Raw genomic sequence first — 19,246 nt, 5'->3', positions numbered from 1 at the left:
CCCGATCAAGAATGCTCATGTTGTCCCGTAGTCCCGAGTGTCCATCTTTCTTTTATTGGGGGGGGGGAAGGCTGAGAAAAATGCTGGGTAGACAAATCGCGGAAGAGGAACTGGGAAGTTTGCCGGGTGTGGTCACCACCGAACGGCGAGGATGCGGTCGGCGGCCCGCTCGGCGCCGTTGAACGCGTGCCGGCTCCGCTTGGTGTTGGGGACCACTCGGTCGGCCTTCACCCAGAGAGAAGGAGATGCCTCCAAGACCTAACGAGACGGGCACGTACGTGTGTGTTCGTCAGCATGTTCGCGCTCTGCACACAGGGCGGGCGTGATGAGGGTGTTAACCACCTCGTCGAGAGTGACAACGTCACAGCTGACATTCTCCTGGAACGCTCTCGCCATGGACTCGTGTTCAATGAACCCAGGACGGTCGGTGAACAGCGCACTGCCGGATGTGATGTGGAGTCGCCTGCGTCAGTGGCCGACCGCACCTATTCAATCAATCCATCAAACATTCCCTGAGGGGCCTGACCTGATGCCGTGCCGTACGCACTCGCTGACGATGCCGTATCCCGTTTTGCACACCACCAAGTCCTGTGTGGAGGAGGGGTCAAAAGGCCAAGTAAGCACGAATATGAACCTCGTGGGTGGCGTACCACTGCGGCCAACAGGTCGACGTATTGGATGTGGAGGCTGTCGAGCAGGGTCTGGGACAAGAAGACCACGCCCTCCTTGCCCGCCTTTTCCGCTTCGGCGGTGTTGTGATCGGCCAAGGCCTTGTTGACAAGGATCACCGACCAGCCCGGCGGCACCTGCCATTCCTGGACCTTGTCCAGCGGAAAGGCGTGTCCACCGAAGGAGTAGAGGCAATAGCGCTGCGTCTGGCCTGCACATAGTCACCGGTCAACAAACAGCAAACCAGCGAGCGCTCAAGAAAAGAGACGGGGGGGATGGTGGACACTTACTCAGACCCAGTCGCGTGCGCACCGTCTCCCTGCTCAGGCTGGCGCTTCGCACGAGCCACGGGATCTCGTAGGACGGGCAGTTGAAGCCTTTGATCTCACTGTAGACCAGATTCAACAACAGCGATGTCTGCATTCACCACCACCACACGAAGGCGCAAAAGAACGAACAACTGATGAGATGTGCTTACAGGACACTGGATGTAGGGGACCTTGGCGTAGGCCTGCCTGTGCAAATCGATGTAGGTCTGAAAGCGCGGCAGTTTCTCTACAAAGGGTTCGTAGACCCAGTCCCTGAAACGAACGACACTGTGAGTGGGTGGGTCGTTGACAGATTCATAGAGGCGTGCGTGTCCCCTTTACCAGGTGAAGTTGGAGATGCCGACCGAGGGTACTCCAAGCTTGTCAGCAACGAGTGGCGCCAGCGCGGTGATGTCAAACACAATCCTGCGGAGCGAGGCCTCGCCACCGACCTTGGAGAACCACTCTCGCAGCTCACCCGCCAAGTGGTCGACCTGGCAAGTTGACAAAGCGTCAGGCGCACAGACACAGACTGGCACCGAGGCAAACTCAAAGCGACCGCGCACCTTTTGTGGCGTACTGCTCCAGTGCTGCTCGAGGCGGTCGAGCGTGGCTTCGTAGTCGATATCCACGCTTGTCTTTTGGTGCACGCCCACGTCCACCTGCGCCATCACGCGACGGTGGTGAGGCAGAACCGCTGCGGCACCAACTCATCGACCCAAGGGCGAACGACAGTGACGCACCTGTGTGGAGATGTAGTCTAGTCCTTCGAGGCTCTCCTCGAAGAACCAGCGCGGCACGCTGGATACGACGACCACCGGCACTTCGCGTCGTAGCAGCTCCGCGAGCAGCGCCACTACCCCCCCCCCATCCAGCAAAAAGTGTCCATCAGTATCTCAGTAGCCTCCCAGCAAGACTTGCAGTGTTGGCGCGTGTGTACATGAGCGTGCGGCATGCCCGAAGCCGTGGTCGCTGATAAAGTAGGCCACCGCCATGGCCGTGGTCACCACCGGTCCAGCTGCCGTCACCACGGTTTCCGCAACTATTTCTCTTTTGGTTTCTCTGTGATTTTGCCCGCAACAACGGGCCAACCCGGGATGGAGGAGAATGAACGAGATGGGTATTCACCTTCTTCTGTGGAGGATGAAGAACGAGTGACAACATCGGCAACAACATCGTTCGAGATGGTGGCGCTCGAAGAGATGAACAACAGTAATCGCAAAAATCGGGATGAGGCCGAACGAAATCGCAAGAGCAACCAAACAGCAGATGATGGCGAGGACCACAAAAAGGGGAAGGGCTCCTCTCATACGGCGTTGAGGAGGAAGAGGAGCGGGAGCGGGAAGGGCGTCGGGCAAAGCGGAGGAGATGATCTGCAGACGTCTGCACAGCAGGGCTTGCGGGACGACTCCTCCAAGGCGTGGGTCATGCGCACCCTCTTCCGTACGGCCGAGAACGAACGCGGCCCTTCTCGCACCCGCGCCAAAGGTACACCCCCTTTATTATTTTTATTATTTTATTATTATTCTAATTCCCATTCTTGGCTGTTCTTCATTCCTCTTTTTTACTCTTTGTTTATTTTTTGTGTTTTTGTTTTGATTTTTTGAATTAAATTAACATTTTTTATTTTATTAACAAAAACATTGCATGTCCCAGCTGTGAGCTTCGCCAGCGACGTGGGACAATCCGAGACGGAGACGGAAAGAGCGCACACCCGGCGGCGCCGTCGCCACCGCCGACAGGCAAGCAAAGGGTCCACCACGAGTAGTGGAGAGGACGATGCAGGAAGAAGGGACGACGACCAACGGAAGCTCACCAAGTCCAGCCACCAAGGCAGCCGACCTCCGCTCACGCCGAGCGAGAGCGATCGGAGCGTCGAATCCGAGGGAACGGGCCTCCGCAGGCGCAAGAAGAGGGCCGCCACCTGGCACAGCGCACAGAATCCACTCTTCAAGTAACGGCCACCATCTTTTCACCGTGTGCGGTGCTGCATGCGTGTGTGTGTGCGTGTGTGTGTGTGTGTGTGCGTGTGTGTGTGCGTGTGTGCGTGCGTGCGTGAGTGTGTGACAAGTTAATGTGGGGTTGATGGTGGTGCCGACAGACCCAAGCAAACACAGGAAGAGCAGGAGGTTGTTCCGTTGTACGTGTTCTTCTACGAGGCCGTGCTCAACCTGCTGTGGCCTCCCTTCAACTATTTCCGTCTGCACCTCCTCTACATCTGTTTCCTCTCCGTCTTCGGTACCCACACAGCGCCCCTTCTGCTGCTTAGCAACCAGTACCACCGGAGACCCGTGTGTCTCACGCACACGCACACGCACACGCACGCGCACACCGATATGACACGGTGCAGGCGGGTTGGCCATCTATCTGTCGCAGTTGGGGCTATCGAGCGAAATGAGCTATCTCGACGCACTCGTTCACGGCGCCTCCACGAGCACTCAAACCGGGTACCAGGCACCCATCATTCCTGCGCCGCTTGTGTGTGTGTTGTGTGTGTGTGTGTGTGTGTGTGTGTGTGTGTGTGTGTGTGTGTGTGTGTGTGTGTGTTGTGTGTGTGTGTGTGCTCAATGGGCTCATCGGTCGCACCACATGGCAGGTTGTTTCCGACGAACTTTTCGGCGTTCAGTCGCCTCGGGCAGGTGATTCTGGCCGTGGTGATGGTGCTGGGCAATGGCGTGCTCATCACCATCGCGCCGGTCGTTACTCGTCTCTTCCATTTCCACCGTTTCTTCAAGCAGAAGAACATCACCCAGAAGACCGGTATTTCCACACACACCACACCACACACCACGACACACACGGCGCGACACGACACGGCACGACACGCAACACGAGCGCTAACGTGGTATTTCAGATGAGTACTATGCGCTGTGGCAGCTGGTGATCATCGTGCCCACGTACTACTGCGTCTTCGTGGGCCTGGGCTGGATCGTTATGGGCTCCTACATGGCCGGCGCCTCCGACGCCAACGGCGTAATCGACAAGAATGACAACAATGCCGCCTGGTACACCCCCCCCCGGCCCCGTCTAAGACATTTGACCGCGGCGCGCGTGTGGCGGCAGAGAGCTCTGACTTGCTGCAATGTGTCGACACACCAACCAAGGTGGGGCCTGTTTCATTCCCTGTCGGCGTTCGGCAACTGCGGGTACTCAACGTTTGGTGACGGCATGGTGCAGTGGCAAACCTACCCGCTGCCGCTCATCGTCATGTCCATCCTCATCTTGGCCGGTGCACACTCAGTCTGTCGACACACACACAGCACACAGCACACACAGCACACACAGCACACACAGCACACTCACACGTCCCTGGCGCGTGGCATACTGTACTGTCCTCCAGGCAACACGGCGTTCCCGTTGCTGATGCGACTGATCATCTACACGCTCTGGCGAACGCCGTTTCTCAAGTACGTAGCTGGCGGGCCGTCAGCCAGACCGATCGGCCATCAATTCATTGTGTGGCGACACGCAAACAAATGTCGCGTGCGCGCGCAGGCGATACCGTCACGTGTACCGGTACATGCTGGACCACCCGCGTCGCTGCTTCACCCATCTATTCCCCGCGGCCGAGACCAGGTGGCTGCTCGTAGTACTGGTGTTCTTGAACTCGGTCGAGTTCATCTTTGAGCTCGTACGCGCCTCTCCCCACACACACACACACAACACACACAACGCACACACACACACACACACACACACACACACACACACAACACACATACACAACACTAGTGATGGCCTGTTTACATGATGTGGTGGTGCGGGCAGGTGTTGGATTGGGACAACGCGGCCTATCTGCAGCTCAGCCCGTCCTACAAGCTCCTCAACATGTACTTCCAGGTACTACTACTGCTGCTGCACAAAATGCGCTCAATCACTTGTGTCAGACAGGACTGACTGACTACACACACGACCTGCACGACAGACCATCGCCATCCGCACGTCGGGCTTCAATTCGGTCGATCTCACCAAACTCTCCGCTTCCATCCTGTGGCTGTACACCGGTATGACGATGACACACACACACACACACACACAATCATACTACGGCACACAAGGCACAAACAGTTCCTCACTACACCAAATGTCGATTAGGAATGATGTACATCGCCGCATCGCCCGTTGCCATCACTGTGCGCTACACCGGCAAGGCCAGCGCTGACAGTATCGAGGCTTGTACGTGTCCACCTCGGCATTGCGCCATCGCGCCACCGCTCCAAGGGCAACTGTTCACACCTGCGTAAATTGGTGTCGTGTTGTGTGTCGTGTGCGCAGCGGGCCGAACGACGCAAACGACCAACACGGTGGGCTCGCAGGCGCAGAACATTTTTGTGAAGCACTTCGTGTTCGTGTTCCTCGCCATCCTCTTCATCAGCATGATCGAAGAGATCCCGCTGGCCGTCGACTCCAACTACACCCTCTTCAAAGTCATCTTCGAAGTCGTCTCCGCCTACGGTTCGTCACATGCAATGCACGACACGACACGACACGACACGACACGACACGACACGACACGACACGACACGACACGACACGCACTGATGCGGTGTCGTGGTTCCCAGGTACGGTGGGGCTTTCGCTGGGCTATGGATCGTTCGCCTTTTCCTTCTGCGGCGTGTGGTCCGGCGGGTCAAAATTCATCCTGGCGCTCGTCATGATTCTGGGCAAGCACAGGTACGCACCATGTACTGTTGGCCAGTGTGCGATGAGTGATGAGCGCCGTGTGCGGTGGAGCGATGTGCGCCGTGTGCGGTGCTTGACGGGGTGCGAGGTGTGGGCGCCAATTGACGATGATGTGTGTGCGGCACACGTGAAGGAACTTGCCGGAGTCAATCGATTCGGCCGTCACGATGCCCACCGACCTCATGTTCGACGAAACCGACGCGGCCAGCGACATCGAGGTGCTCAGCGAGAGCGACAACGATGACGTCTTCGACGACGACGACGACGACGAGGCCGCTCTGGATGATGACGGTGAATCGGAGTACGATTCGGACGAGGTTGCCTACGAAGAGGAAAAGAGCGAGGCGGCCGACAGCGGAGAGCACAAGAAGACGAAGAAGCAGAAGAAGAAGGCAAAGACGGACAAGAGCAAGAGCAAGAGCGGGGGCCACGGGCCAACGACGTTGCGCTTCGAGGACGACGACATTCCACCAGACATGGACGACGACGATCAAGGCTGGCTGCACGGCGGCCCTGCGCCCAGCAGTTCGGACGAAGACGTCGAACGCGGCACACACTAAAGCCGTAACAACGCGACTTTGCAGCACGCTCCGCATACCACACGACGCACACACGACACGACACACAGACTAATGCAACTTGAAGGGAATTGGTGTATTTGACGCGCGAGCTCACGGGAGGAACCTGAAGTCGGGCGTCGGGCGACTGAAGGTGGGCAACGTGGGCGACTGGAGAGGAAAGGGGAACGGGTGAGTCCTCCAATGACACATACCACCGCGAGAGAGAGAGAGAGAGAGGTTACCTGGAGGAGCTGGGGTATGTTTTTGTACAGGGAGTTGATCTTCTCGATGAGACCTCTCTTCTCCTCCAGCTCCATCGTGAGCATCCGGTTGCTCTCCTGCAGGCGCTCCACCTTGGTCTGTTCACCACACAATCAGCCCACCACCCAAAAACCACGATCAGTCGCTGTCTGCGTGGGTGGCTTGAGCTTTTGTCTGGAGCTCAAGAAAAGAAAAGAAAGACATACCTGCACCTCCTTGAGCGCCCACAGCAGCTCCTGGTTGCTCCGATCGTACTCTTCGTCGGCGTCGTGGGACTGGTGCAGGTAGTCGCGGTCCGCGGCCCTCTCCTTCCGCAGCTTGGACTTGAGCCGGTTGAAGATGGTCGTCACGTCGTCCTCCCCATCCCGCGTACGCCACATGTCCGCCGCATCGTGGCCAGCGCCGTAGTCGTCGTACTCGTCGTCGCTCTCGTCGCCGCCGCCGCATCGCATCTGCATCGCCTCCACCGAGCGGGTGCGCGGCATCGATCCTCCGCCCCGGACTCCGCCGCTGCCCCGCTGGTAGAAGCCCTTGAAGTGCTTGAGCTGCATCTTGAGCGAGTTGATCTCGTACTTGTACTTGCTGGCCACCTGCTGCAGCCGCTCGCGCTCGCTCTGGTGCGCCGCGTCCCTCTTCCGCACCAGCGAAGCCAGCAGCACGAAGGCCTCCTCCATGGCCAGCTTCTGCTCGGTGAGCGCTACCGAGAGTCGGTCGAGGTCGCGCGTAGACGGAGGGAGCCGGATGCTGAGAGCGAGCGATGACGACTTACGCGGCGACGGAAGCGCGGAGAAGGCGTACGACGAGCACGTCGACGACGGCCTCGCGTGCTCTCGCGCGTGACCCGTCGACGACGACGAGTTCATCCCAAACCTGTTGCTGAGATCAAACTCGAAGCCGCCGTTCGCCCAGCGGTGGCCGTGGCCATCGTTGGCAGTGGCGCCGGTGGTGGACCCGCCCTGCGCGCAGGTCTTATGGAGCTCCTTGAGCGCCAACGCGACCAGGCACACAAAGTCGTCCCTCTCCTGGATCTGCTGCACGAGGGCCTCCATGGGGTCGTCGATCTGCAGCAGGTCCTCGTCGTTGTTGTCGTAGTCCTGCTCTCGCTCGGCCTCCTCTTTGGCCTTGCCCGACCCAGAGGCGCTCCTCCTCCCTCTGCTCCGGTGGCGGCGGACCGTTTCCCTGCGTTCGTCTTCTCTGCCAGACCGCTCCTCCCTTCTCCTGCCCTTCGACTTCGGTCGCATATTACCATTTCGTTCGTCTTGTCTCTCCTCTTCATCCACTTCCTCATCGCTCTCCTCGCCTGAGTAGTAGTCATTGCCACGTCGTCGCCTGTCACCATGGCGATGCTTGCCTGCTCGCGTATCTGCGGGGTCTCCTCCTCGCTCAGTCTTCTTGCTCTCGCGTCGCGACTCTTTCGCGCTGGCCGTCGCTCCGCCGTTCTCGTCTCTTCGAAGCTGGACGCCGGTCGGCAAGATCGGAGACACCCGAGAGGGCGTGACCGTCGAGAACGAGAGGGTGTGCGAGAGAGGCGACTGCTGGCCGAGGGAGGGGGTGAGAGGAGAACGCGATGATCGCACGTCTGAGCCGCCGCGCGGGACGGCGGGGACGGGTAGGGGAGTTGACGTCAGCTGCTCGCGCAGGGACCTGTTCTCTTCGATGAGGTCCTTGTTCGCGGCTTGGAGGTCCTTGTACTTCGTCCCCTGATGGAACAACCGCCAGCGTGAGGCCCATTATAAATGCTTGGAATACTTGGGCTAAGTGCCGAGGGTGCCTACGTACCATCTGCTCCATCATCTTGAGGTAGTCGTCCATCATCTTGAGGTTAGCTTCGAGCTGTTCCTTCATAACGTGATTTTCTTCCTCGCTTCGCCGCTGCGCGAGCTTAGTTTGCTTGGCAGCTGTTGCCTGAGCACGCAGAGCCTCGAGCTGCTCCTCGAGCTGCTTGGCCTGTGCCTGTCATAATGCACCTAAAGGTAAGCTCCACACACTACACACACGCGTACGAGCAAGCAGATGGAGGGTGGCTACCTGTGCAGTGAGATGCTCTTCCTTCAGTTCAAGTAGCGCCGCGGCAGCTTCGCTGTCCTTCTCCTGGAGGGCGGCCAATAGGCTGACATTGTCGGCTTCGAGGCCTTTGGTCTTCTGCTCGTAGAACTTGATGGTTTCTTCGTACTCCGCAAGCATCTGCTGGTCCTGCAAGGAGGAGACTGTAAGTTACTGCCACTGATAAACATTTATATGATGTAACAAAAATGACACGCACTACTTCATCAGAGGCGGCGCTGCGCTGTTGCAGCTCTTGGTCGTACTGGGCAAGCTGCTCCTCCAGTGTGACAACCTTCTGTTGCAACGCCTAACCACACACGAAGGAGTCAAGTTCTGTCTCGGTCCGATGCATTGAGGGAAAATGAGAGTCAGGAGGATCGTCGCACCTGCTTGCGTGGCGTGTTCGGATCGGAGATCTGCCGCGACTCTTGGGCATTGAGCTTCTCCTGCAGATCGGCCACTGCCTCTTCACTCTGCACATTTACATATGCCGTTGAGTTGACAATCACTACTACCACCTAAATGGCACGGGAAGTGGCGAGAACGAACCGATTGCACAGTTGATCGCAGCTCCTTGTTTCTTTCCTCGCTGGTCTCAAGGCGAGCCACCAACTCTTCCATATCGTTGGACTGCTCTTGGAACATTTCCCTGTTGCACAATGAGAAAGCGTGTAAGCTGGAAGCTAGCAGGCTGGATTGAGATACGCTGCCGCTCAACTTACCGCAAGTTGGCGTTTTCGTCTTCAAGCTGGCGCTGCTTTTGATCACTTTGCTTCTTGTGGTGGAGATGCTCTTCGGTCTCTTCTCCCGCATAGCCCTCTTCGTTGAGATCGGAGAACGTCTTGTCGAGCGAGTTGGTCTCCGACTGGGTAGACGCCAGCGTGAGGGGAGGGCACAAAGAGAAGAGAGGCCGATGCAAAGAGCTAGGTCCCACATACCTCGACATACCGCTGGATGGTTGTGCGCGCTGCGAGAAGCAACGCATCCTTCTCCTCGAGATCGCGTTGCAGTTTCTCGATGGCAACTTTTTGCTCAATATTCTGTGGCCGGAAGAGAGTTGAGCCAGGGCGAGTGCAAAGCGGGCACTACATCAGAAATCACGTACCTCTTTGATGTTGAATCCATCCTCGGGTTTGAAACGCTCCACGGATTGAGTGAGGTAAAAGATGCGGAGCTTGAGCTGCCAGTTTTCATTCTGCAGCTCCTTGATTGTCTAGAGGATTGAAGGCACAATAAGATCTTGAGTGCCAATTTACACAATTTGAAGGTCTCAGTGGGTGGATACCGATTCATACTCCTTGATCGACGCCAACGTTGCCGGGGTGTAAGGGGTAGCCGTCGGCAAGCTCGTCGCCCTCATCTGGCCGTATGGATGGGGCGTGTCCTGGTGGCGTCCCGGTGCATACATGCTATTGCTTGAACCCAGAGCACACAGCCGCGCTTGCAGTTGGCACCAACAAAATGGCGCGAAAGCACAATCCCAATTCCCGGATTTATCAAGGCATGAAGATCACACGAAAATACAAATGAATAATTTCGGTACCTCCTTTGAGGGAAGAGAACAGCACAACAAACATGAGTGCATGGCAGAGAGTGCAGCTGGGGCTTTGGGGCGCTGGAGGATGAGCTGTTTGATGAACTCAACCAAGAAGAACAGCAGCACTTGAGAGTGACTCTGATGACAGTGAAGCATGCTGAGGGGGGTGAGTGGGTCTATGAGATCACTGAGTTGCTAGTCACCCTGCTCAACTGCACCATGCTCAAGGTACCACCTAACTTGATTTTTTAATATATTTTGTTTCATAAAGAAATAAAAATTTATACACAGTGTTTGGGGCAGGTGGAGGACAGGTTTTATCAGTGCTGGTGGCCTGAGAGGATCATGCCTGCTGTGCTGCAGCATTATGTCAATTGCAATTACACAGACATGGGCCAGGCCAAAGTACCCACTCCCTCCACCACCTTATCTCACACTTCACTTCCCTCCTCACATGTGCAGTGTGTGTGGAAAGGCATGGCACAAAGGTGTGGTGAGCCTGCAGATGGCCCACACACTCCTGAAGGGCCTCCACCAAGTGCTCTCCAAATAAGGCCACCCTTGCCATTGCATTGGCCAACAGGATGGGCTGTGTTGGGTTCCATGCATTGTGGTCTGAGATGGCCACTCATTGTGACCCAGTCCAGCTGTGTGTGTATACAAGGACCCACATGAAGCAGACCAATCTGACACCCTTCAGGAATTTGTTCCACTTCATCCACTGTGGCACATCAAACAAGACAGAAGGTAAGTGCAACCTCCCACACCCTACTGGAACTGGACTGACGTTGATTGAGGTATTTCTGGAGGACCCACTGAAACCTGGAGAAGAGTGTGGTTGGGCCTCCTGAGGTGTATGGATATCTGTGTGGTGTGCCCTTCCCTTTCACCCTGCCTGACTGTGCCATCACTACTACTTGGGCCACAGCCAGATTGAATGCTCTGCTTGCAGGCACCACAGCATCACATGAGTGGCAAGAGAAGTGGTACACAAAGCAGCTCAACTGCTACAACACACACACACCACACACACACACACACACACTGTGTACTTGTTTTCCTGCAGGGAGGACTGGAGGTTGAGCAGCACTTCACACTGGTGCAGGGTGAGGTCAAGCTTCTAGATGGCATGTGAAGCTGCCTCAAGTGCTGGAATATGATGAGGTAGAGCCACTGTGTTGAGGGCAGTGGGTGTGTAAGGCATCTTGTTGTTGTGGTTGCTGGTGGTCAATGCCTTGGTGGCCCAGCCCAAGGGACAGAAGGGAAGGTGCAGGTCAATGGCTGGTGGGGTGGGTGTGTTGCTGCATGTGACATTGGGCAACAGCTGCATGCACAGCATGTGGTCAGTGAAGGCCAGATTGTCAAAGGTGAATTGATGAGTGAGAGTGGGATGAGGTAGAGCCACTGTGTTGAGGGCAGTGTGCAGCTGTGTGTGTTGGCAGATAGATGTGACATGATGATGATGATGTATATCCAGGTAGTGTGTGGTGGGAGTGGTGGATTGAATGTTTGCTCTGGGTGTATGGTTGCAAGAGCCACAGTGGCATGTGAGCAAGACACAATGCTTTTTTTTTTCCATCTGCAAAGGACACAGAGGTAAGAAGGCTGGTGAACATACCAATGTGTGTGTTGCTTTCTTTGTTGGTGTTGTTTTGAATGAACTTTGGAAGTGGAATGAGGAATCATGGATTGAGGCAGTGGAGGTCCAGTGGCAGGTGGTTCATGATGAAGGGGAGGTGAAAGAAAGACAACAAATGTGCCTGGCTGAAGCAGCCCACTGGCCCCCATAGGGAGAGGGGATGCCAGCTGCCTGTTCCCTGACCAAGCATGAAATTCACTGGACTGGCCATCATACTGGACTTGAACTGGATGATTGATGGGGGGGGGGGAATTAAGGTGAGGAGAATGAAATAAATGATAAAAACACGACACATGTTGGCCTCGTGTGCAACTTCTTTTAATGGTCTGCCTGGGCACCAATGGGCAGAGTACCGTAAATTAAAGTCGGCGTGAAAGAGCGGAGACCCGAGCAAAGCCAACAACGAACAAATAATAATCGTTTTCTTGTTGTGGTTTATTTATTGTTAGCGCCTCAGCACCGAGAGCCTTCATCATCCAGGAAGGTCGACGAGGATCGCGAAACAATTGGAGTTGTATTTTACCATTCCAAACACTTTTTTCGCTTCATTAATTAATCACATCAAAACAAAATCGCCGAGAGATGAGCGCGTCGCCGCTGTCGCAGAAGTCGCAGACCAAGCTCAAGACCTTCCTCAAGGAAAAAGAAAAGCCTGCCAAGCGCTTCAAGTCCCTCGTCTCCTTCATTGGTACTCCCCCTTTGCCCAATCGAAAATGTTCTACTTAATTTATATTCATTTCTTCGTCAATTACGACACATTTTAATTCTAAGCGCATTTCTTATGAATGTCCCACAGAGAGCGCAACCAAGGAGGAGCTCAAGGCGTTCTTCGTAGAAAAGTACGAACAGATCTTCGCCGTCCTGCTCGCTCGATTTGCCGATCTCGAGTCCTCCCAGAAGAAGGGTGCGTACACTTCCTCTGCCATGCCTGCTACTTTGTACCTTGGCACCACCCTATTCACGCACGAACCTGGCTGGTGCGTGGGTGGTATGTGGTGCGTGCGTTGGTGCGTGTCGTGGTGGTGGCGGTGCACGTACGTGGAACGGTGCAGATAAGAAGCAGCACATTCCCAATGTGCAATCAGTGATTGCCGTGCTCAAGCAGTTCATTCTGCTCCTCCACCCGCAGATCAAGAAGAAATGGCAATACGCCAATCTCAGTACAACCCTCCTCCTTCTCCTCCATCGCCGCCGCTTTCTCCTGCTGCTCCTCGTCCACCGTGTTGATCATCACCACCATCCACAGGCCGCGTGATGGACAGCTGCTTGAACGAGTACAACAAGCACTGTGTGCGGAAAGACGGCTTGGACCTGCTGCTCACCTTCATGGAAGTGCTCGGTGAACAAATGGAGGAGCAGGTAACTACTTTGGTTGTGTGTTTCTTTTCCTTTCTTTCTCTTTCTTTTCTCTTTGTTCTGCGCCGTGGGTTGATGCCAAACGTTTGATTGCAACGTTCGCGGTCTGATCAGGTCGGCAAGTTCGCGGCGGCGATCATCTACGAGCCGTTCCTGCGGCCGGAGGAGGAGAAGAGCGAGAACCGGCTGTCGGAGAAGGAGCGAGAGCGCGAGGACAAGCGGAAGCGAGCCGACCCGTCCTTCGCCTCGTCGCCCGAAATGGCGTGCCTCGCCCCCGGCCATCAGAGCCCCACCCGCAGCGACGCCGTCGAGCTCACCAAGTACTACTTCGAGTTCATCTCCCGCCCCGAAAGGTAACGAAAGCTGTTCACGCACGACACACGCCGCACACCACACGCGACACGCGAACACCGTGTTGACCTCAGCTATGCCAACTACATAGGATGGGCAAATTCGAGTTCTGGTTCGAGTTGTGGAAGCAGAGCTACTTCAGCCTGTTCTTCCCGAACATCTCTCTTGAACTCGGCATCATCGAACGCATCGAAGGTTGCTATTCCTCCCACTTCACTCGCTCGCTCGCTCACTCGTCACCGCCACCACCCTGCCGACGCGATGAGAGATGGATGACTTACTTCCGTGATTGCTGCCAACAGAGAAACGCTTTGAAGAGAGCTGTCCCGCCGAGATGATCGCTGCGCTTGTCGAGCAGGTCGCCATTTGGACCGACGATTCCACCCTCAACCCCATCATTTGGAGCAACACGAACGGCACGCCTACCACCACAATTCACAACAATAGCAAACAGTTGCCAAACTTGCAGCTTAGCTAATGTCTCCTCTCTCTCTCTCTCTTCTTGCTTTGTGTGGCGCAGGCCCTCTCCTGATGGAGATCTCTCGCCAGGCCTGCCGTCTTCCGGTAGCGCAGCATGTCATCATCAAGCAGGCGATGGACGTCTTCAAGAACATCCTTCTCGTACGCTTCCGGCGATGACCCCGCGCAAACACAGACACTCTATGCTGAACAGCGAAGCAAGCTTGACAGATCGGCTGACTGATTGACCCACCTCTCTCTCTTCTTCATCATCATCTCCGCAGTCCATTTCTCCGGTCAAAATCAAGGTGACCGACGAATGGCGGCAGCAGTACTGGAAGGTACAGCTGATGCGCCCATAACACCTCATGTGTGGTTATGAACTAATACTAATGTTATTATAATGGCCGATGGCCTCGTGCAGAAATTCATCGACAACCTGTCGCGCATTTTCTTCATCTCGTCGAAGACGCTGGAGCAGTTCGAGCGCCACGCGTTCCTCATCAAGGAGCTGCTGAACATCTACACCGCTTTCCCGCTCGAGCTCTCGCGCTTCCTCTTCTCCGACACCTGGACCTTCCTCCAGCAGACCATGCTCGACACCACCCACGAGATGCTCAGCTCCACCTCGCCCTTCGCCCTCGACTCTGTGGCGCCCACCAACAACGTCGCCGACATCATGCTCCAAGTACCCAACCTCTTGTGCTGACATCATGCTGACGTGTATGCTGACGTCATGCCTACGTGTGTGGCCACTCGACGACGCAGTCGCTGTTCCTGGTGTGGATCAGGTCGGAGGTGACTACGGAGGCCATGTGGCAGGACTTCAACGCCAAGCTGGCGACGCTGGTCAACTGGAAGGCCACGCTCACGCAGTGGGAGGAGAAGGTGCTCCAGCTGACCTACATCCTCATCGAGCACACCTACCCCAAGCCCGTGGTGCCCGAGCCCAAGAAGAAGAAGGGCAACGTCGCCGAGGAGTCCGAGGACAACAAGGAGAAGGAGCCCGAGGCCACCACCGGCGGTGGCGACGACAAGAAGAGGCAGTCCGACAGGCCCATGCTCACCTCCTCGTCCTCCACCGGCATCGGCTCCACCACCCCCATGCGGTTCGTCAAACACTCACATCTCCACCACCACCACCATGCATTCCTCACACATTCCTTGCATTGGTTACAATGACAGGCCGAGGGATGCGCGCCTCACGTCCATGACGTGGAACCAGCTGAAGATCCAGACCATGTGGGACATCATCCTGCGTACGGTCATATTTTATAAATACTTATAATATAAATATAGAATAGAAATATATATATAATAGAAAAATATGCGCGAATAATTTCTTGCGGCTGATGCTTGGAGTGTTGATGGTCTACAGACATTCTGGGCAATCTGTGCGACATCAAGGACCCGCCCAATTTTTCCACCGCTATTAGCTGCGTCAGCCAGGTACGATTCTTCTTTTCGCAGCCCAACCCGGCACGCAGCGCAGTGATCCCCATCAGCTGACGTGCGTTTTTCCTGTGCTGCTGCTGATGCCGCTGTTGTTGTTGTTTGCGAAGGTGGTCGACCTCATGTGCGAAGCCGAGGACAGGCTGGAGATCACCGCCGAGGCGCCCATTCCCCTGCAGCGGATCTTTCTCCCCTGGATCCTCGAAGCCTCGGCTGTCGACGAGTGCGTCCCCCCTTTCTTTTCTTTTCTTTCCTGTCAGGCCTCTCTCTGACGACTCCGATTCGTTGCTGCTCGCTTGCCTTCATGAACGCTACTCGTCACTGTGGCCAACGCTAAACAAACGCGTGCGTGCCCCACAACAACAGGAAGCGCAATCGTGGACGGATCACGGCGTATTCGACCCTCTGTAAACTTTTCACCCGCAAGACCTACAAGCCCCCGCACATCGACCTCATCTCCCACTTCTATCGCGCCATCCAGCTGGTACGGCGGACACCGACTCTCTCTGCTAGTCCTGAGTGTCAACAAAAATAGCGGTGTGTGCCACCCGGTAACTAACTTGGTGGTGGTGGTCGTCTTCCAGGGTCTGTCTGGACACAGTTCGGTGGTGTGGGTGGTCGTGCGCAACTGTACACAGCTGTTCTCCCTCCCTCTCCCCGGCCTCGCCGTGCTTATTCCCGACTTTTTGCGCGAGATCGAAAAGCTCGTACGTAGCACAGTTTAGCGCGCCACACACACACACACACACACACACAACACACGCCGCGACTTACTTGTGGCTCGTTGGGTGGACTACAGTGGCGCCCGAACCAAAAGAACGCGACGCCGGATGACGTGCAGAACAAGTCGCTCCTCATTCTCCTGTCCCTCCTGTGCTACCCGACCCACTTCGAGGGCCTCGACCTGCCCACCCTGCCTGCCGCCGAGGTATTTTTCCAAACTAACCTTACCCTATTGACGATTGGCAAGGCCATGCTGACCACCCACACGCACACGCACACACACACACACACACACACAACCCGCCTTGCACACGCACAGATGCACGCGCAGCTCGGGTCACTGTTCGTGGCGGCGGTCAACTACCCGAGCATCACGCCGGCCAACAAGTCGCTTGCGCTGTGGGGCCTGGGCGTGTTCCTCTACGCCGACCTTCTCCACAACCCGCAGTGCGCTTCCACACTCCGTCCCACCTATTGTGTGTGTGTTCCACACTGACGCGAGTGTTGGTACGCGTCGCGTCGTGCGTCAATCGAATGTGAGCAGAAAGGAGAGGCTCACCGAGTACCTTAAGGCGTTGGCCGGAGCCTGCTGTTCGCTGCAGGACCTGGTCGCGCGCACCGCGCTCGAATCCCTGTCGTCCCTCATCGCCACCTCCGACATGTTCGAGAGAATCGCTGCCGTCGACACCGTACGTTGGCCCCGACAGAACAACCCCCACTCTCACACACATCCCGTGTCTGTCCCTCATCAGCGTGCGTGCGCGCGTGTCTAGGCGCTGGTGTCGTACATCATCGAGACGCTGAGCGATGGCATCATCATCGCCATCAGCGCCGTCAAGGCCACTCACGAGCCGCTCAAGGAAAAAGGTTCGCTGATTGCTTTTCTCCTCGATAACTAACTACGTAACATGATCGTATGCGGGGGCCCTTTCGTGAGCTTGACTGCGACTGACTGCGAGGCTCGATTGATAGAGAGCGCGACGGCGATGCATTTCTACACGCTGCTGGACGGGCTCATGGCGATCGGCCACTCGGCGGTGCTCGAGCTGCCGGCCAACGTCGTCCACAAGGTCTTCCGCGCCCTCGAGTTCGGTCTCCTCGGCGATGAGGTAATGAACGCCCCCCCTGGCTTTGCCACCATTACCAACACATTCCACACACGCCGCCTCACATTCCACTAATGCATTCCACATACAACGCCCACGCATTCCACAGATTCAGCTGGGCAACCCGCTGGCGGCGCTGGCCTCGCATTCGTCTAGCTTTGCGGGTCCGGCGGCCTCAACCATCACCGCGAAGGGCTCCACACTCAAGCGCGACAAGGGCAAGGTCAACCACGACAGGGAATCGGTCCACCCGGAGGCCAAGTCGGTCAACCTCGACGCCATCTTCGAGGTACGGCTCCGCACACGGCAGTCACACAGTGTGTCTGTCGACAACATATCTGAGCTTTTTATGATTATTGTTATTATTATTAATTTATATCCGTCGACGGACCAACAGGCGCTCAAGAATCAGCCGGCGCACGGGTCGGAGCTGGTGCGGGAGTCGGCCGAGGTGTTCCTCCTCACGATGCTCAACTTCTTTGCCAATTTCCCCACCATCGCCGGCTGCGAGCAAATCATCTCCAGAGGTAAAACGCACACACGCACCACCGCACGCACACGCACACGCCACGCACCACCGCACACGCACACGCACACTGCACGCACACAAATCCAATGTGTGGTCAATGTCGTTGTCTTGCAGAGAGCTTGGAGGAGATCTTGGGTCCGTCCTCCTCGGCGGTGATCAAGAAGGCGGAGCAGGAGGAGGAAGACGACGGCGGCCTCTACTTCGTCTACAACTCCCTCGCCCTCTTCTCCTTCGAAGAATTTGTTGACGACAACGGTACCACACTCTCCACCCTTGCGTGCGTGCGGTGCGTGCGTGTGCGCTGTGTGCGCTTACACTGTTGCGGCTGCTGCAGAGCGTCTGGTGCGCATGATTGTTCGCGACTGCACGGGCAAGTACGTGTGGGACTTTGACCTCAGCTACGACCTCTTCAAGTCCAAGGAGCCCATCCTACCGCCGGTCGCGATCGTGCCCAACCTGCTGCCCGCCAAGGCCGCCGAGGTGGTCATCAAGAGGTACTCAAATACAAATACAAATACAAATACAAATACATAAATATAAATAATACAAATACAAATACAAATACAAATACATAAATACAAATATAATAGAGAATAATATGACTGATTGGATGGATGCGAGCAGTGATTTCAAGCGGTCGGAGGACGAGATTCCGTCGTTCGGGGCCTGCAAGGGCTTCCAGGTCGACCCCCTCAACGAACTGCTCCACTTGTACGTTTGAGAAAAAAACAACCGCCGGGGCCAAACCTGTGTGCCCACCTGCGCTCACCACCGAACTCCACTGTCGTGCAGCCTTGCCGACAACGAGGCCGATCTGGTCACCCCGAGCCCACGAAAAGCCGATGCCAACAAGCGTTTCTCGCAAAGGTACACGCATACACCGCACGACACGCACACACCGCACGACACACACACACACACGACACGCGCGGGGGTGCTGAACGACAACAAAACGTAGGATGAAGTTCAACGAGCCGATCGTGCCCAACCCGGAGTATGCGGCGGATGTGGAGGCGATGATGGTGGCGGTGGCCGAGCAGCGGGAGCAGCTCGAACAACTCCTGTCCTCGCCCACCGACGTCAGCACCGCCCTGCCCTCTATCCCCACGCGCCCCGTCACCGCCACCAAATACCACCACACCCGCCTTCTCCTCAGGTCAGTACACAACAAGTGTGTCGTGCGTGTCGTGCGTGTCGTGTGTGTGGCACAGTGCTGACTGGGTGATGTGGACGGTTACGAACAGTCACATGGGCTTCCTGACCGATGAGAACCGCTTGAAGTTCAGTTTCCTGGAGAACAACAAGCGCATGCAGCGCAGTCTCAAGGAACTCGACAAAGTCAACGCGTACGCTCCCTCAACCTCGACTCGCAACACGTGCCTACGACATGCGCGCGCGTGTTGCGTGTGTGTTGTGTCGCGTGCAGCGAATGACGATGAATCGTTACAGGCGAGAGGTGGCCAAGGTGGGCTTGATCTACGTGCGGGAGGGCCAGATCCACCAGCACGAAATCCTCAAGAACGAGGGCAAGTCTAAGGACTACTCCGATTTCGTGCAGAGCCTCGGC

The 19,246-nt window shown here is 56.3% G+C and overlaps 4 protein-coding genes across 4 annotated transcripts in view; 2 read left to right on the top strand and 2 right to left on the bottom strand.

Annotated features, from left to right (window-relative positions):
- Window positions 1-132: 132 nt before the first annotated feature.
- Window positions 133-1,972, bottom strand: ACA1_373680 (uncharacterized protein; the record flags this gene model as incomplete). The annotated part of the gene is made up of 10 exons (XM_004334269.1): window positions 133-258; window positions 340-463; window positions 548-588; window positions 651-880; window positions 960-1,086; window positions 1,148-1,250; window positions 1,320-1,471; window positions 1,544-1,639; window positions 1,721-1,833; window positions 1,918-1,972. 10 exons carry the CDS (start codon window positions 1,970-1,972, stop codon window positions 133-135), a joined length of 1,167 nt encoding a protein of 388 aa, XP_004334317.1.
- A 189-nt stretch (window positions 1,973-2,161) lies between these two features.
- Window positions 2,162-6,220, top strand: ACA1_373670 (cation transport domain containing protein; the record flags this gene model as incomplete). Its single annotated transcript, XM_004334268.1, has 15 exons — window positions 2,162-2,465; window positions 2,634-2,931; window positions 3,079-3,215; window positions 3,328-3,424; window positions 3,604-3,737; window positions 3,832-3,982; window positions 4,082-4,206; window positions 4,318-4,384; window positions 4,473-4,608; window positions 4,746-4,817; window positions 4,903-4,981; window positions 5,073-5,153; window positions 5,253-5,432; window positions 5,540-5,651; window positions 5,794-6,220. The coding sequence occupies 15 exons, from the start codon at window positions 2,162-2,164 to the stop codon at window positions 6,218-6,220; spliced, it is 2,400 nt and encodes a 799-aa protein (XP_004334316.1).
- Window positions 6,221-6,594: 374 nt separating this feature from the next.
- ACA1_373660 (spindle-associated protein) lies at window positions 6,595-9,887 on the bottom strand (the record flags this gene model as incomplete). Its single annotated transcript, XM_004334267.1, has 11 exons — window positions 6,595-8,016; window positions 8,059-8,181; window positions 8,261-8,434; window positions 8,510-8,674; window positions 8,745-8,834; window positions 8,914-9,000; window positions 9,077-9,176; window positions 9,250-9,392; window positions 9,466-9,567; window positions 9,633-9,740; window positions 9,813-9,887. 11 exons carry the CDS (start codon window positions 9,885-9,887, stop codon window positions 6,595-6,597), a joined length of 2,589 nt encoding a protein of 862 aa, XP_004334315.1.
- Window positions 9,888-12,285: 2,398 nt separating this feature from the next.
- ACA1_373650 (RapGAP/RanGAP domain containing protein, putative) overlaps window positions 12,286-19,246 on the top strand; it is a gene marked incomplete at both ends in the record, with an annotated part of 8,009 nt that continues 1,048 nt past the window's right edge. The window contains 29 exons of the mRNA XM_004334266.1: window positions 12,286-12,391; window positions 12,500-12,607; window positions 12,756-12,863; window positions 12,950-13,062; window positions 13,174-13,412; window positions 13,502-13,605; window positions 13,931-14,031; window positions 14,154-14,210; window positions 14,294-14,557; window positions 14,638-14,978; window positions 15,055-15,128; window positions 15,248-15,318; window positions 15,432-15,544; window positions 15,688-15,805; window positions 15,906-16,028; window positions 16,121-16,249; window positions 16,364-16,491; window positions 16,589-16,733; window positions 16,818-16,911; window positions 17,017-17,153; window positions 17,260-17,439; window positions 17,548-17,677; window positions 17,794-17,934; window positions 18,014-18,173; window positions 18,304-18,390; window positions 18,472-18,546; window positions 18,638-18,835; window positions 18,891-19,025; window positions 19,129-19,231. Of these exons, the coding sequence (XP_004334314.1) occupies window positions 12,286-12,391; window positions 12,500-12,607; window positions 12,756-12,863; window positions 12,950-13,062; window positions 13,174-13,412; window positions 13,502-13,605; window positions 13,931-14,031; window positions 14,154-14,210; window positions 14,294-14,557; window positions 14,638-14,978; window positions 15,055-15,128; window positions 15,248-15,318; window positions 15,432-15,544; window positions 15,688-15,805; window positions 15,906-16,028; window positions 16,121-16,249; window positions 16,364-16,491; window positions 16,589-16,733; window positions 16,818-16,911; window positions 17,017-17,153; window positions 17,260-17,439; window positions 17,548-17,677; window positions 17,794-17,934; window positions 18,014-18,173; window positions 18,304-18,390; window positions 18,472-18,546; window positions 18,638-18,835; window positions 18,891-19,025; window positions 19,129-19,231 (3,882 nt within the window). The remainder of the gene's footprint in view (window positions 12,392-12,499; window positions 12,608-12,755; window positions 12,864-12,949; window positions 13,063-13,173; window positions 13,413-13,501; window positions 13,606-13,930; window positions 14,032-14,153; window positions 14,211-14,293; window positions 14,558-14,637; window positions 14,979-15,054; window positions 15,129-15,247; window positions 15,319-15,431; window positions 15,545-15,687; window positions 15,806-15,905; window positions 16,029-16,120; window positions 16,250-16,363; window positions 16,492-16,588; window positions 16,734-16,817; window positions 16,912-17,016; window positions 17,154-17,259; window positions 17,440-17,547; window positions 17,678-17,793; window positions 17,935-18,013; window positions 18,174-18,303; window positions 18,391-18,471; window positions 18,547-18,637; window positions 18,836-18,890; window positions 19,026-19,128; window positions 19,232-19,246) is intronic.

The sequence above is a fragment of the Acanthamoeba castellanii genome, assembly GCF_000313135.1.
Source record: "Acanthamoeba castellanii str. Neff unplaced genomic scaffold scf7180000084679, whole genome shotgun sequence".
Taxonomy (NCBI): domain Eukaryota; phylum Discosea; order Longamoebia; family Acanthamoebidae; genus Acanthamoeba; species Acanthamoeba castellanii.
The sequence above is the reverse complement of the archived record's forward strand: the minus strand, read 5'-3'. Positions and strand labels throughout refer to the sequence as shown.